Source organism: Pseudorasbora parva, chromosome 18, assembly GCF_024679245.1.
Source record: "Pseudorasbora parva isolate DD20220531a chromosome 18, ASM2467924v1, whole genome shotgun sequence".
Lineage (NCBI taxonomy): Eukaryota > Metazoa > Chordata > Actinopteri > Cypriniformes > Gobionidae > Pseudorasbora > Pseudorasbora parva.
This window is the reverse complement of record NC_090189.1, coordinates 12393314-12409390: the sequence shown is the minus strand read 5'-3', so window position 1 is coordinate 12409390 and position 16077 is coordinate 12393314. Positions and strand designations below refer to the sequence as shown.

The 16077-nt window shown below is 36.8% G+C and overlaps 1 protein-coding gene across 1 annotated transcript; it reads right to left on the bottom strand.

The window, feature by feature from the left end:
- Nucleotides 1-66: 66 nt before the first annotated feature.
- entpd2b (ectonucleoside triphosphate diphosphohydrolase 2b) lies at nucleotides 67-15338 on the bottom strand. Its single transcript, XM_067423369.1, has 9 exons — nucleotides 15182-15338; nucleotides 4959-5076; nucleotides 4495-4645; nucleotides 2825-2984; nucleotides 1626-1853; nucleotides 1256-1525; nucleotides 1059-1178; nucleotides 576-710; nucleotides 67-457 (listed from the first exon to the last, which is right to left on the bottom strand). Exons 1-9 carry the CDS (start codon nucleotides 15296-15298, stop codon nucleotides 251-253), a joined length of 1506 nt encoding a protein of 501 aa, XP_067279470.1. The 5' UTR covers nucleotides 15299-15338; the 3' UTR covers nucleotides 67-250.
- Between the last annotated feature and the right edge of the window lie 739 nt (nucleotides 15339-16077).

Sequence of the window (16077 nt, the reverse complement as noted above, 5' to 3'; positions counted from 1 at the left end):
TTCTTGTCTCATGAATTTAATTTCACACAACTTTCATATGGTTTGATGCAGCACATGAATCATATCTTTCAGTAACCATTTGTCAGTGGCAAAACAAACAGATGGTTTTTTTTATTAAGTTAGATGCAATATTATCAAACAGTTTATAGGAATGCATTAGGCCTATATCATTTTTGTGGAGCGTATTTTAAGATGAGTCTGCCCAAAGAGAAACAAAACACAGAAAATAACTTTATGGCATAAGAGTGCGCTATGAGGTACCGCTTTTTCTCCCTTTCCTCCAGATCACTAGAGCCATGTAACAGACAATGGCAGTGAGAAGGACGGTTAGAAGAAACAACAAAGTGATCCATGCCGCAGGACACAAGCCCTTCCTGATCCCCGCAGGTTCCTCAGGAAGAAGACTGCTCACACTGAGTATATAACCCAGAGCCCAGCCCACAGATGCCTCACCTGCCTGTAGAGATTGGAAATGTGGTTTGGGGTTGCGTACTGCATTTTCACTGTTGACATTGTTTGCATTTTAGCAGCATAGAAAAAATGGTTTGTCTTGGCAAATTCAGAAGTAAACTCACCTTTTTCTGGAAAGCAACATTTTGGAAAGAATGTTCATCAAAGCTATAACCCCTAAGCATTAGCACTTGTATATACACTGCAACTGCACAATAATCCTTTAGGTATTTTTTCAAGTCAGGGGCTTTCTTGGTCATCTATAATGAACAGGAAATATGGATATGAATTAGATTTACAGGACTTCAGATATGCAATGCGGCAGTGTATTTTCACAAGCACAGACATTTTTATGAGCTATACACTATGTCATCAATCTATCTATCTATCTATCTATCTATCTATCTATCTATCTATCTATCTATCTATCTATCTATCTATCTATCTATCTATCTATCTATCTATCTATCTATCTATCCATCCATCCATCCATCCATCCATCCATCCATCCATCCATCCATCCATCCATCCATCCATCCATCCATCCATCCATCAGCAAATTGTGCTATCCCACTGTTGCAAGCACGCACGCACACACGCACACACACCTCTTCTATGGTCATATTACAAACAGTCTTTGTAGCCTCCTCTAGCTGGGCAGAGGTGCTGATCTTTATTCCTGTACTTTGCTGGAGATATCTGTGAGTAAAGAAATAGGCAGAGAAGGCCTGAAAGAAAGAGAAATTCATAAGATTCTATCCGATTAAACTCATTAAATGCATTTGGCCATTTCTGGGCCCCTCACCATGAAGCCCCCGCTGATGTTGGGCTGGAAAACTCCATTAAAGGAACACTGAGAAAAGGGGCAGAAGTGGAAGGAAAATATTTCAGAAGTGTTGCCAAGGCAGCTTTGGTAGTCCCCGGTGCCTTGCACTCTGATCCACGAATGAGGGTTGTACGTTTTTGGTCTCCTTGACGCTGCACAAGGCGAGTCAAACACTTCCTCCAGCTTGAAGACATCAGTGAAGTCAGATGGGTAGCAGGGATGGTACACTTTGCTAGTATTACCCTGTGACTGAAAAAAGCAGATAAACTGTGATGTTATTTGCTCACTGGACAAAAAGAAAAATTGTGTCTATATATTGTTGTATCATTTGATTTGTGATGCATCCTACTGTAATCAGGTAGGCCCGGATCATGCGCAGGGCCTCTTCTTTACCATAACACAGGTAGCTATGTGTGTAGAGGGTATACTCTAGCCCGTAGAGACGCATGGTCATACGGTTTCTCTCATTTTCAACTGTCTCTGGGGTCTCAAAGGTGATCTGTGTGGACGCTCCACCTAAATCCAGTGCTCCGACTGTTTTTCTGCCAGGGTTAAGCCACCGGCCCACATAGTTATACTACATAGGAAATAAGCAAACAAAGATAGAAAATGGCCACTAGATGGCCCAAGCAGTTGAGAAACTTGTAAGAATACCATAAATCAAAACACATGGCTTAAAGGGTTACTTCAGCGATTAGCATATGGCTTTGTATCAGTAGAAACCCTGGAGAATATTCAAATTATTGTGCTTTCCCCCCTCATATCTCCCTGAGACGAGAGATTTATGCATTTTATTTCTGGAAAAATTCCTCCTATGATGCAAAATGACGATTTTTGCATCATAGGAGGAATGTTTGCCCAGAGGCTAAAGACTACAGCCAGCAGAGGGAGCTATTTCCGCATGTTTTGAATCCGGCATTGGGGGATGGGAGATAACACTCAGCTTGCAGGGAGAGCTCAGCTTGCAGACAGGATAATTTAAACGGAGCTATGGTGAGCAATGTAAGTCTTTTAACTTCTCAAATTCATTTCTATTAAAGTTAAGCTTTAAAAGGCATGAACTGAAACACGTCAGATTGAACTCGAGTTGTGAATGTAGTCGCGATTACCTCAGCTCTCATCACTCGTGCAGTAAGTGCTCAGTGCTGTGAGACTCGCGCGGTGACTCACTCATTATATTGAACAGACACGTTCAGTTTTTAATTGTAGTGTCTTCTCTAACTCAGTCACTGTAATGAAGTTGGTGGCGTTGGGAATGGCCTCACAGGGCAGCGAAGCATTCTGGGAATTGTAGTCTTTCATCCCCATGGGACAAAAATAAATTTTCTGTCTTTTCTCAGTCTAGAAGACACCAAATTCAAAAATAATTTCACATTTCTACTGCATTGTTGACCCAGTTTAAATACAGATTCATCTTCCCAGCGCTGAAGTACCCCTTTAATATTTAGAAGTCTGTTATAAAAAAGAAATTTAAAAAGCTTAAGTGTATTTCATTTTTGGGCTGTTTCAATTACAAGAAAATATCATGCTTTAACATTAAGAGGTTACCTTTATGAAGTTTTCAAGGAGGTAGTTCACAGTGATCCAACCGTAAACCCCCTCTTCTTGACCACTCAATATTACTGCTCCTCTAAAGCTGAATGGAAAGGATTTGATTTTTTGTCTGACTTCTCGAAGAATCTGAGATGCTTTGTCAGGATTGGTCATTCTGGAGAAATCAAAAGACAGTGAAAATTAAATGTATTTGGAAGATGGAAAAAAGTCATAAGCAAATGTCATCCCACCAAAAATATGTTCTACGAATATTTTTCTTAGAACATATTTTCCTTATTAAATAAGATTTGATTCAGGTGATCACCTAATCAGTAGAATGAGGTGTGCTTGTGTTGGAATTCAACAGACATTTGAAAGGAATGGCTTTCATACTTGTAGAGAAATTGCAGTGGTCTCCTAATTTTTTCCAGAGCTGTATAAAAAAATTGAAATAGTATATGAAATAGTAATATACAATTGTTTTACTATTTAAATGTTTTATTAAAAACATGAAATGAAAATGTTTTATATGCCAGAATATATAGGCTACTGTAGATAAATCAGACTTTTTATTTTACTTTACAAATTCTATTGAAGCTTTACATCTGAAACTGAATTGTGTATTGAACATTTTAATTTATTGTATTTATTTATTTTTAAATTCTCATTTAAACTGTTTTAATTATCCTTGTTTGTATTTTTAATTCTTACACATGGTGTTCTTATTTCTCATGCATATGTTATCACTATTTTAATTAAAGCACTTTGAATTGCCATTGGGTATGAAATGTAGCCTAGAAAACGCACCCTAGCGGCAGCAAATCTAATCTGCCCGAGAAGTGTCGTCTAGCAACTCACAATACTCTTCTGAGTTGTAAACGTCAAACTCTGGTTGCGCCAATCACATCGTGTATAGAGTCAGTGGGCGGGGCTTAACATAATGACGACGGCCTAGCGGAGCTGCTTGCCTTGCGTAAACAGACTAAACAGTAAACACAGAAGCTGGTAAACGGCGGTCTTTCTAATCAGCTTTGACCGCGACTCTGGAAGACTTGGAGTTAAGCTTTTCTCTGAGAAAAGAACAAAGAACGGCACTGAAGTCATTCTTAAGAAGGGAAGATGTATTCGGAGTTTTGCTGACCGGATATATATGGCGAATTTTTAATCTATGAGCTCTGCTTCACCTTCGTTGCTCTGGTTGGTGGTAGCGCTATCCTATCGCGTGCAGAGGGAGTTTGAAAGACAACCGTTTATGCCGCCCCTCGGATTGAGTCCTGTCTACGGTGAGTTTCCAGATCAAACATCTTAATGTAAATAAACTTTAAACAAATAAACTTGCCTTGCCTTGAAATATATCAAGTGATGCTCACTGCAGAGCCAAATGACATCCAGCTCCACCTCTCTGCATCTAATGGGTAGATTGATGAAGTTATGGTTTCTAGCTCCACACATTTTGCCCAAATTACAGCCAGAGAAGTGGAGCTGGACATCCATGGCTCTGTCGTGAGCAGTCTCTCAAATATCATGAGATATTGCCATTCATTTTTCATGAGAATGTTTATTATTTCAGCAACATTAACTTTTTGACAAGCACAAATGGAAGTTTTCTTTAAATTCTTTATTTTAATATATGCATAAAAAGCATTTAAAGCTTCATGTAGCAACATAAGAAAATAAACACTCACTTTAGAAGTCTCATGCCAGCAGTAGCTCCCAGATACACAGGGGTGCGGTGATGTCTGTCTGGGGGAATGTCTCGCATGGCCTGCTTCAAGCATGCCTCGAGGCTGCGGCCTGCTGCACCCCGCTGACCAGCATAAGCAGAGATTCCTCCTCCTACACCAAAGGAACACAAGACATATTTATCTACTTACTTAGCCTACTATTTTACTACAAACTTAAATAGAAGCTAAGCAGAGACAAACATATACAAGAGCACTGAGTGAAAAATTTGAATATGCCTGAAAATATATTCTGGATAGTCTAGCTTTTGCATCTGAAACTGTATTAAAATATCTTGAAACATAACCTGCATATTAGCAATTTGTGTGAAGATGCCTTTTGCTTTAGATGTTTATCTGTATGGCAAATATCTTCACCATTAATATGCCGGTAAATTGAAATAATTTCAAAGTCAAAGTCCTTTGACCTTTGACATGACACTCGCTGTGCTGGGCAACCACGCCTGTGCCATTTAACTTGTCCGCTGGCCATCTGTAGGTGTACAAGGCAGTATGTGTTGAGCCGGCATCCAGCACTATGCCATACTGCAATAGGAGAGAGAGGGACAAAACAGTGTAAAAACAGAATGTGATTAATGTATTGTCATAACAGATTTTTTATTGATGATGAGTGATTTTTTTCTCAGAAGTCACTGTATTTTGAGATAACCAGCATATTTCCAGTACAAAAAAGATTTTGTACATAATGTGTTTCTGTTACCTCTCACACAATTATTTACCCACAACTCCCAGGGGTTGTACCTGGTGACCGATGACACACTCCTGGAGATGCAATTCCCAGAAGAATCTGATTTAACAAACTGTTCTGAGTCTACATCTTCATTTGTGTCAGGGTTCACGATAGGAAAAGACTTTTCTCAATGTTTAACTTGTGAAGACTACCTCTCTATGTTTACAAAACTGATTAATACAATTTCAGGGGAAATTAACTTAGCCACTGTGCATAAACTTATCCACTAGACTGTGTCTTAAGCACTAATTTGTCCAACTAGCAATTAGTCAAAATGTTTTCTTATTTTTCTAATTCAAATTGAACCGATCTACCAAAAAGTTAGGGTGAGTCTTTAAGAAATAAATTAGATAACTTACTTTTAAGACTAGTCTAAGTGGTTTATGCAACCGGCCCCTGATGTGGTTCAGGATCTGGCTTTTAGATTTGATGTTGCTGCCTATGACCCAGAGATTAGATATGAATCACTAAGTATCTGAGGGTGAATGTGAAAGCATAAACAGGTAAAGTACTATTCAGAACTACTTTGAGAGATAAATGACCAACCAGCACAGCATGTTGTGTGTGCTCAAAACATAACATTTAAAAAACACCACGAGACCATGCCTTCCTCTAATCAAAATAACCTGCATAAAAATGCAAGTATAGCTGCAAGGGGACATATTGTGCCTCTTTTTCCAAGAGGTAATATAAGTCTCAGATGTCCCCTGAATATGTATGTGAAGTGTCAGCTCAAAAATGGGACATATTGTGCCCCTTGCTATCCAGAAGAAGCAGACCCTGTACAGCTCCTGTCTCTGATACTCTGCCAAACACTATAAAAAACATCTGTTTGGTTTGGATTATCATCTCTATTGCGGTCACACTCATGTGATATTGCAGTTCTTCATCTTCATTAAAATGTATTATCAGCATGCGTTTTAAAGCCATATCAGTCTAAACTTCTGATATGGTTTTCTAAGTGCCCACACCTGAAGCACGCACAGAGAAAGCTGCTTGTCAGAATATAACGTATTATTACGTTTAAACCCTTAACACAAGGTTATGTCAAAAACACACACATTTTGCATAAACAGGTTGGTTATGTCTGAGAACATAAACAGCAAGCAAAGAAATCGCATGTGTATTAGATCTGTAAAAGATCTGTTAGTAAAGTGAAAAGTAATAAACAGTACATACTGCTAAATATGCTGTTAATATGAATCAAACAACAAAAGAAAAAGAAAATCACTCACTGGGTGCCAAGAAGGGTTAGAAAAGGTGTGCTCACAGGGTTAGTTCACCCAAAAATGAAATTTCTGTCATTAATGAGGTCACCCTAATTTTGTTTCACACCCGTAAGACCTCCCTTCATCTTCAGAACACAATTTATATTTTAGTTCCAGAGCATAGGCATACTTTACTGTCCATGTCCAGAAAGGGAATAAAAACATCATCAAAGTAGGCCATATGTGACATCAGTTAGTTCATTAGAATCTCTTGAAGCATCGAAAATACATTTTGGTCCAAAAATATCAAAAACTATGACTTTATTCAGCATTATCTTCTCTTCTGTGTTCCTCAAATAAAGAGTCAAACAGTCATGAATCAGTGAATCGATCAATGATTTGGGTCGCCAATGTCACATGATTTCAGCAGTTTGGATCGCGTGTAGAACTGCCAAACTGCTGAAAACACGTGTTTTGTATAAGCTTTCTGGACATGGACAGTAAAGTTAGCATAGACTGCACACTGTAAAAAATTATTGAGAAAAAAAGTTACCTGGTTGCCTTAATTTTGAGTTCATTGAAATTAAAATTTTGAGTTAATACAATGAACATTTTTTTGAGATTCGACAACCTTTATTAAAATATTATTAAAAGATTTTGTAAGCATATTGGGTAATTGTGTGTTTTATTTTTGATGACGCAGTGAAACATGCCAAATAGTGCTATTTTCATGATTTTTCACATTTTTTATGTGGTTCAGATACAATAATATTTTGAGTTTCTATTTATTAAACAAATTTCCTTCATTGTATCAACTTACATTTTTAATTAAAAAACCTTACTTACTTACTTACTTTTTTAAGTTAAACCAACAAAAACCAACAATTTTCTTTTTTTTTACAGTGCATAGGCTCTGGGACTAAAATATAAAATATCTTAAACTGTGTTCTGAAGATGAACGGAGGTCTTATGGGTGAGGAACGATATTATGGCGAGTCTTTAATGACATAAATATAATTTTTGGGTGAATTGAACTTTACTTAACTGAATAACTTTAGTAGCTTTAGTAAGAATAGATTTCCTACTTCAATGCTGCGGTTAAAGGGGTGATGAATTGAGAAATCAACTTTCTCTTGAGCCTTTGATTTATAAAAGGTCATGGTAATATGAAAATATCCTGTACGTTTCGGAGCTGAAAACGTCCTTGTTAGTAAAAGAAAAGCGTTTATAGACACCAGGCCCAGCAAACAAGAGCTCTCAAATCAATGACGTAATAGAAGGAGGAAACGCCGCCTCTACAGATAAATCAAATGTGTGTGCCTGCTTCTGTAGCCCCGTCCACCGACTCGTGGAGCTAAATGAACAATAAACATGCCGAAGATAGCAAGATAATCATTTGTAAACGAAACAGGTCGACACTGGATTTGCAGACGTATTGCGATTAAAACACAATGCTGTGCCTTCTCTATTGGGTCCGACAGGAATGGTGCAGCACACTTATATGAGTAAAAAATGTTTTTTTTATGTGATAGTATTGCATTGTTACAGATTGTATTGATTATGTGTATGAGCAATTAGTCAAAATGTGATCAGTCTTACTTTTCTAATTCAAATTGAACCGATCTACCATTTTAAGTAACTGATTTTAAAAAGTTAGGATGAGTCTTAAAGAAATAAATTAGATAACTTACTTTTAAGACTAGTCTAAGTGGTTTATGCAACCGGCCCCTGATGTGGTTCAGGATCTGGCTTTTAGATTTGATGTTGCTGCCTGACCAACCAGCACAGCATGTTGTGTGTGCTCAAAACATAACATTTAAAAAACACCACAAGACCATGCCTTCCTCCTATCAAAATAACCTGCATAAAAATGCAAGTATAGCTGCAAGGGGACATATTGTGCCCCTTTTTCCAAGAGGTAATATAAGTCTCAGATGTCCCCTGAATATGTATGTGAAGTGTCAGCTCAAAAATGGGACATATCGTGCCCCTTGCTATCCAGAAGAAGCAGACCCTGTACAGCTCCTGTCTCTGATACTCTGCCAAACACTAAAAAAAACATCTGTTTGGTTTGGATTATCATCTCTATTGCGGTCACACTCATGTGATATTGCAGTTCTTCATCTTCATTAAAATGTATTATCAGCATGCGTTTTAAAGCCATATCAGTCTAAACTTCTGATATGGTTTTCTAAGTGCACACACCTGAAGCACGCACATAGAAAGCTGCTTGTCAGAATATAACGTATTATTACGTTTAAACCCTTAACACAAGGTTATGTCAAAAACACACACATTTTGCATAAACAGGTTGGTTATGTCTGAGAACATAAACAGCAAGCAAAGAAATCGCATGTGTATTAGATCTGTAAAAGATCTGTTAGTAAAGTGATAAACAGTACATACTGCTAAATATGCTGTTAATATGAATCAAACAACAAAAGAAAAAGAAAATCACTCACTGGGTGACAAAAAGGGTTAGTTCACCCAAAAATGAAATTTCTGTCATTAATGACTCACCCTAATTTTGTTCCACACCCGTAAGACCTCCGTTCATCTTCGGAACACAGTTTAAGATATTTTAGTACGACTTTATTCAGCATTGTCTTCTCTTCTGTGTTCCTCAAATAAAGAGTCAAACAGTCATGAATCAGTGAATCGATCAGTGATTCGGATCACCAATGTCACGTGATTTCAGCAGTTTGGATCGCGTGTAGAACTGCCAAACTGCTGAAATCACGTGTTTTTATTAGCTTTCTGGACATGGACAGTAGTGCTCTGGGACTAAAAAATAAAATATCTTAAACTGTGTTCCGAAGATGAACGGAGGTCTTATGGGTGAGGAACGACATTATGGCGAGTCTTTAATGACATAAATATCATTTTTGGGTGAACTAACCCTTTAATTGAACTTTACTTAACTGAATAACTTTAGTAGCTTTAGTAAGAATAGATTTCCTACTTCAATGCTGCGGTTAAAGGGGTGATGGATTGAGAAATCAACTTTCCCTTGAGCCTTTGATATATAAAAGGTCATGGTAATATGAAAATATCCTGTAAGTTTCGGAGCTGAAAACGTCCTTGTTAGTAAAAGAAAAGCGTTTATAGACACCAGGCCCAGCAAACGAGAGCTCTGAAATCAATGACGTAATAGAAGGGGGAAACGCCACCTCTACAGATAAATCAAATGTGTGTGCCTGGGGGGGGGGTGTACTCTGGGTTCGGGCCAAGTTCGAGCTCAGTTCGAGCTCGAATCCCTCCCCCCGGACAGCACGCCAAATACGCATTTATATTACTCTATATAATTATATTTAAGTGTGAACTCGTGAAATTGAGATTAAAACACAATGCTGTGCCTTCTCTATTGGGTCTGACTGGAATGGTGCAGCACACTTATATGAGTAAGACATGTTTTTTTTATGTGTTGCATTGTTACAGATAGTATTGATTATGTGTACGTGTTTAACAGAGCATACCTTAGCATGCTGTCACAGGGCAGCCTGGTCTCATCCTTAATACGTAGGTATTAATACGTTACTTTCAAAGAGACTAAACGTACGTCTTAGTACGTTTGGAGAAGTGCTAAAATGTAAAATATAGACGTATTTGCAACATTTAAACGTAGTATTATTACATTTTTACAGCTATAAAACGTAAAATATTTACGAATCCATCATGAAATCTTTTTTTTTAAGAATACAAAACTTTATTCTGGTAAAAACATTTTTTTTTTTTTTTGTTATATCATAAAGATATCTATATAATTTCCCTTTGACCATTTTATTGATTAATCTACGATCCCTTAACACTACCCCAAACCTAAACCTACCAATTTAATACAGAATATAAAGAAAATAAAAGGTAAAACGTTGGAAAATGACGATTTTGGTAACAATATAGCATTAAAAAAAATATTTTGAACGGCTAATCCTACACTTACCCCTAAACCTACCCATTAGCATTTATTAAAACAACGTACTGTTATAAATCAAAGCATAACAGACAGACCAGTGTAATCACAATTATTTATTTATTGCAAAAATGTCAAAAGCAGTACCAAAAGTAGTTCAAATGAAGATGTGTTGCAGTCGCAGTCCTCTCTGGTGGTATATAACGTTAATAGTTTTGTATGAGGTACAGAGCAGAATGTTAGCTATTAATCAATGAAAATATTAATCCGGCTTCTCTCCGTGAAGTTGCGCGTTTCCCATTTCAAATACAAATCGACTGAAACACGACATGTCAAAATCTGTGACGAAGCAGGCGAGAGCCAATGAGCGTTCGATGCCACTGCCGTAAATCATGTCGTAACGCTTCATGAGGGCGTGTCACTACTCGATCCGTACCGGCAACACGATTTGTTCTGCGCATGCGCGAAAACGTACTTTTGACGTCACTTCCTGTCATCGCCAAAGTTTTTTGCGACAACGGTGTCACTTTTTAAAAATATATATTATCATAATTTTTTTATTGAACAAATACAAAAGCAAACAGCCACCGTTCAAAAAGGATTCAACAACAACAACAACAAAACAAATATAAACAAAAGACCGACAGCAAAATGAATTAAACAAACAAACAAACAAATACATAATTAAATAATAAAAAAGAACACTATATATATATACTTGGTACTTGGTATATATATATATATATATATATATATATATATATATATATATATATATATATATATATATATATAAAAGGAAACTATAAAAAAAGCACACAAAAAAACAACAACAAAATTGAGCAAGGGGTGACATGCAATTTATAGTAGCCTAAATTAGGTTCAAGAGAGTGAGACAGTGAAAAATATGCCAATGCCTTTTTTTCCCTTTTACATTATAAAAAGGTATATATACTTCTTGCACCACATAGAGGACTTTAAAGCTTTGGCATTGCTGGAAGAAAAGACAGTATCTAAATTACATTTCAGATCTTTACAAAAAATAATAAAGAAAGGTTTAACAGACTAAAAAAAATGCACTTGTGTATAAAAAAAACATAGCTAAAAAAAAATAAATAGATTTATAAGAAAAAAAAAACTTGTCTTTAAGACTTTTGTCAGAGTTATACAAAAAATACAAATGGGACATCCTTAAACTCCAAATAAAAATTGTCTAAGAGAGAAAAACATACAAACAAACTAAATTTCTTCCAAAAAAAAAAAAAAAAAAAGTAACTACATGAAAACAATCCCAAAAAGGTGAGGGACAGACTCATCTTCCACTCCACAAAAGGAGCAAAGGGGATCCATCCCAGCGAACATTTTTTTGATATAAATAAATTGTCCCGTGTGTTTCTTAAATGCAGACATATGTATTCTTTATATTGTAGACGTATGTTGAAGTAGAAAAAATTAACTTTTTCATTTTAAAAAATGAAATATTGAATACAAACAAAAACATCTGAATTTCCCAAATGGGGTCAAGCAAGTCTAAACTTAATCAATGTAATTAGTGCCACATAATAATAAACTTGGAATATATAGTCTACATTTGTATTTTCCAAGTGAGGTCTCGTAAATATGGAGACTTAGATTCTTATAAAGATTTTATTTAACTAGGCTATATGGTATAAACGCATCAAAACAACTACTTTAAGCTTACAGACTTGCTGCTTATTTGTTGTTTTTTGGTTACATCTTATAAAGCAAATTGTAGTTTGCATTTGAATATCCCTCTACTAGTTTTACAAGGGTTTGATATCCTAGATGTTAAATGTAGCCTACAAATCAGTTTTTAAGGAACTTCATCACTGTTAGTGATTATTCAATTAAGCTTTAGGGGAAATTATTAGCACTTGTATTTCACCAACTGTGTAATATTTCTGTCACTAAGGAAAGTAAAGAGCTGGATGATGTCTTAAATTTTATTTGTATGATGGGTAAATATTATATTGCCAAAGCAAGATAGGCCTACCTACCTTAATTTCAAACCTAGCTGCAAAGTATTTGCTTATGATTAATGTTATGTTTAAATCCAGGTAAGCATGAGGACAAGAAATTTCCCAATTCTCAAAGTTTTATTCAGTCCACAAGCAGGACAAACAAACCAACAGTGCAAGATGGTTACGTTGACAGCAAGTGCAACAACTCTTCCATTCTTACGGTACCTTTTTATAGGTAACAACATGTAAACTATAGCGCCATCTCCTGACAAATACACAAACACAACAATTAACATTTATTATCAACTCTGCAAAAATCACATATTCATTGTTCTTTATTGTTTATTTTGTATTGATTTATAGTTATGCAATAAATAAAAAACTATCGCGGTACGGATCGAGTGGTAGTAATTCAAAAAACTGCCGTAAATAGCTTTGCATGTCAAACAGGAAGTAGAAACATTTTCGCGCATGCGCAGAACAAATCGTGTTGCCGGTACGGATCGAGTAGTGACAGGGCGCGTTTTTTAAATTTGAATTTACGAGCGCGAGATTTGATGTTTGCCGTCGCGCTACTGAGAGGAGATGAAGACTAATGGAGATGAAGATCACCGGGCTCAATTTTAGATTTGTTTCTCGCAAACATATGGATTCTAACGATTTGGATTACAGCAAACGAATAAAGTGTTGCGTTTTGTGAATTGATGTTGTGTTTTGGTGTATATTGTAATCGCCAGTTGCTGAATAGGAGAAAATGCTTTTTTATGTCTCACAGCAAACAACAAGCTAAATACTACAAAATGGTTGGCAAGAATGTTATTCATCTGACGGTTTTAAAATTCAGTCTTCTTTTAACATTATCTAGTCACCCGAAATGAGTTTGTAGTGATGTCACGAGAGCAAAATGTTATTTTATATTTCTGTTATTATATATTAGGTTGATTAACTTAGTAAAATGCATTTAATAAATGTGACTGAAAACATGTATTGATGTGACTATTGGATATAAAATAAACAATATTAATGCCACGATTTATGGGAGCCGGTGGCTGCTTACACGTTAACAGATACGTCGATAAATTACATTTTAGTGCTGTTAATACGTCAATATTGTACATTTTAGTGCTGTTAATAAGTCAGTATTGTACGTTTTATTGTGTGTAAAAACGTTAGTAAATGTACGTGTAGTAGAATCACACTTTACGTAAAAATACTCACGTATTTTCATGAGATCACGTTGCACAGGGCTGGAGAATCCTTTATTTGTTGGTTCATTGTGATTCAAGATTGTGAACAAATCACATCGGACTTGTAATGCTATTGGCCAGGGGGCTCGCTAAGCCGTACCAGGGCTATGTGTTTTCCAGACCAAAAGGTAAGGACAGTGAATCTTAAATAGGGAAATAACATTCATTTCTTGATCTGCATGCTGTTCACTCTCTTGACTTGATATTTGAAGAGAGTGTGGCAGAGCGTGTGTATGTGATTTGCGCTTATATACACCGATCGGCGGGCCAAGTAATAAAAAAATGTATAAATTGCAGGTGGATGAGAGATAAATCATTGTGTTTGTTTGATAAATACGTTTTGAGACTGAGCCGTCAGAGAATTATTTCAGTTGCCACTTTCAAAACAATCCCTCCCGTGAACTGAAAAGGGAGTTGAAGCTCATTAAATATGCAAATCTTCTCCAATCCTAGCTGTGGGCGTTTATAAACTTCTAAGTCTACAGGGCGTCATGCCCATCAAAACCCAGCGTCCAGGAGAGAGCCTCAAAACCAGTGTAGAAAACAGCCTATTAGCTATTACTTGTTATTAGTTATGATGTTTTTGAATGTAAAAACCACACAAACGTCATTAGTTGACATCAGACAACAGTATATAAAAAAGCCAGTTCATGACACCTTTAAATGCTCTGGCGAAGAAATAAACTTGGCGGACTGTGTACTGCTCACCCAGGACCGGGTCTATACCAAGCCTACAGTCTCCCTCTCATTTACTGAAGCTTTCGCGCCTCGATCGCCCCCCGGTGACCGGTCCCAGTATAGCCGCCCCTCTGTGTTTTCTAATGGACGCGAGGCAAACTAAATAATAAAATTACACTTCAAAAATGTTTCCCCAAAGTTAGTTTATGTCACTAAAGGCAGTTATCATCACGATGATTTCATTTCAGGTGTTCGTTTTAAAAATAAGTTTACTTTGAGTTAGTTATTTGATGCTATAAAAACGGGGGGTGTGACGTCATGATTGACAGCTGAGACTGACGGCTTCTCTGAGTGAAGTTGTCACTGAGGCACTAACGGACTTTTTTCGAAATTTTTGGGAGCAGATTAGAGCTTTAGCTTTAATTTCTACATTTCCATAACTGTTTATTTCACACCAACATTATTAATTGTTCTGCATCTGCGAGAGTGTGGGCGGGCTTTTGATATCGCGACTGTACTTCCTGCTGTACTTCCTGCGCTCTACTGCGCAACTCCGGTCCCGAAATCGCTACTGCGCAGACTCGGTCCCAAGATGTCCGCGCCGTGCAAGGGCGCCTGAAAGCTTAAAATCTGGCAAGCGGAAACGGATGATGTCGAGTCGTCCATATTTTTTTACGGTCTATGGTCTATACTAATAAGACAGAGCCGTCAGCAGTCGTGGGCAGGGCACGTGCAATATGGCGTCACATTGCATAGAAACTGCTTAATCTGAGACACTGCTTATGATTTATTACTAAAAAAGAGGTCCCCTTAAAGAAAGAAAGAAATTGTTTTTAAATAATTAATTTTCAAGAATTTATAATACCAATACTTACCATGTACTGTGGCGGGTCTCTCAGTTCATGTATAGGTACAGTCAGGAGTAGAATTGACACAATTCCAAACAGAAGGAGCGTTCCTGAGGCAACAAACTTAACAACCAGTTTATCCATCAGTATTGCAGTCTGCCTGGAGCAATTCTAATGGTGAAGAAGCAAGGGCAACCCCTCCACCCACCCTGTTCCTTCACAAGATACATGCTTCTCTACAAGCCCCACTAGCAGAAACATTGCCAAAGTATTGTACAGTATTGTCAAATAAAATCTTACAGATTATTATATCTTAAGAAATAGTATATAATTAAGATATATCTTAAAGATATCAAAAGGTTAATTTTGCGGTTGTTGTCAGAATAGGAGCGCAACATGTCCTGCACTAATAATATATTTTTTATTTTTTATCGAATGAATTAGGGAGTGTTCCAAACATTCCTAAATGTTATTTTATATCGTATGTGTGACTTCTAAAGGTGTGTCGACTGAGATCTGACTAGAATCCTGAGTCATTATTGCACAGCAGGACTAATGTGAGGGAGAACAGATTTATTTACAAGGTTTCTCTTCATTCAGCCTTCACTGCCTCTATTCAAAAGCAGACACAGACAGCCTGCTCTGAATGCGGTAATTTTTGCCAAGAGCAGAAGCACTTTGCATTAACAAGCCTACTTTGTAACCACAATGCAGTACTCTATTAGTACTCTATGTGTGGTAAGAAATTCATGTTTGGTGTTGAAAAGGGAGGATGAAGAAGGAAGGAAAAGGGAGGATGAAGGAGGAAGGAAAAGGGAGGATGTGACAATCTACAGAACGGTAAATTGCTCTGCACTTGAATGCATGAGCAGTAATGTTATTTTATGACAAATAAAAATAAGTCAGTCAATTGAACAAGATGT

Bases quoted from the DNA above. Each gene is read 5' to 3' on its own strand.
- entpd2b (XM_067423369.1), bottom strand. From the start codon at position 15,298: ATGGATAAACTGGTTGTTAAGTTTGTTGCCTCAGGAACGCTCCTTCTG. The intron at 1,854-2,824 runs GTAACCTCTTAA...TTTCCTATGTAG, and splicing joins TCCTTGAAAACTTCATAAAG to TATAACTATGTGGGCCGGTG. The intron at 458-575 runs GTGAGTTTACTT...CAATCTCTACAG, and splicing joins ATGTTGCTTTCCAGAAAAAG to GCAGGTGAGGCATCTGTGGG.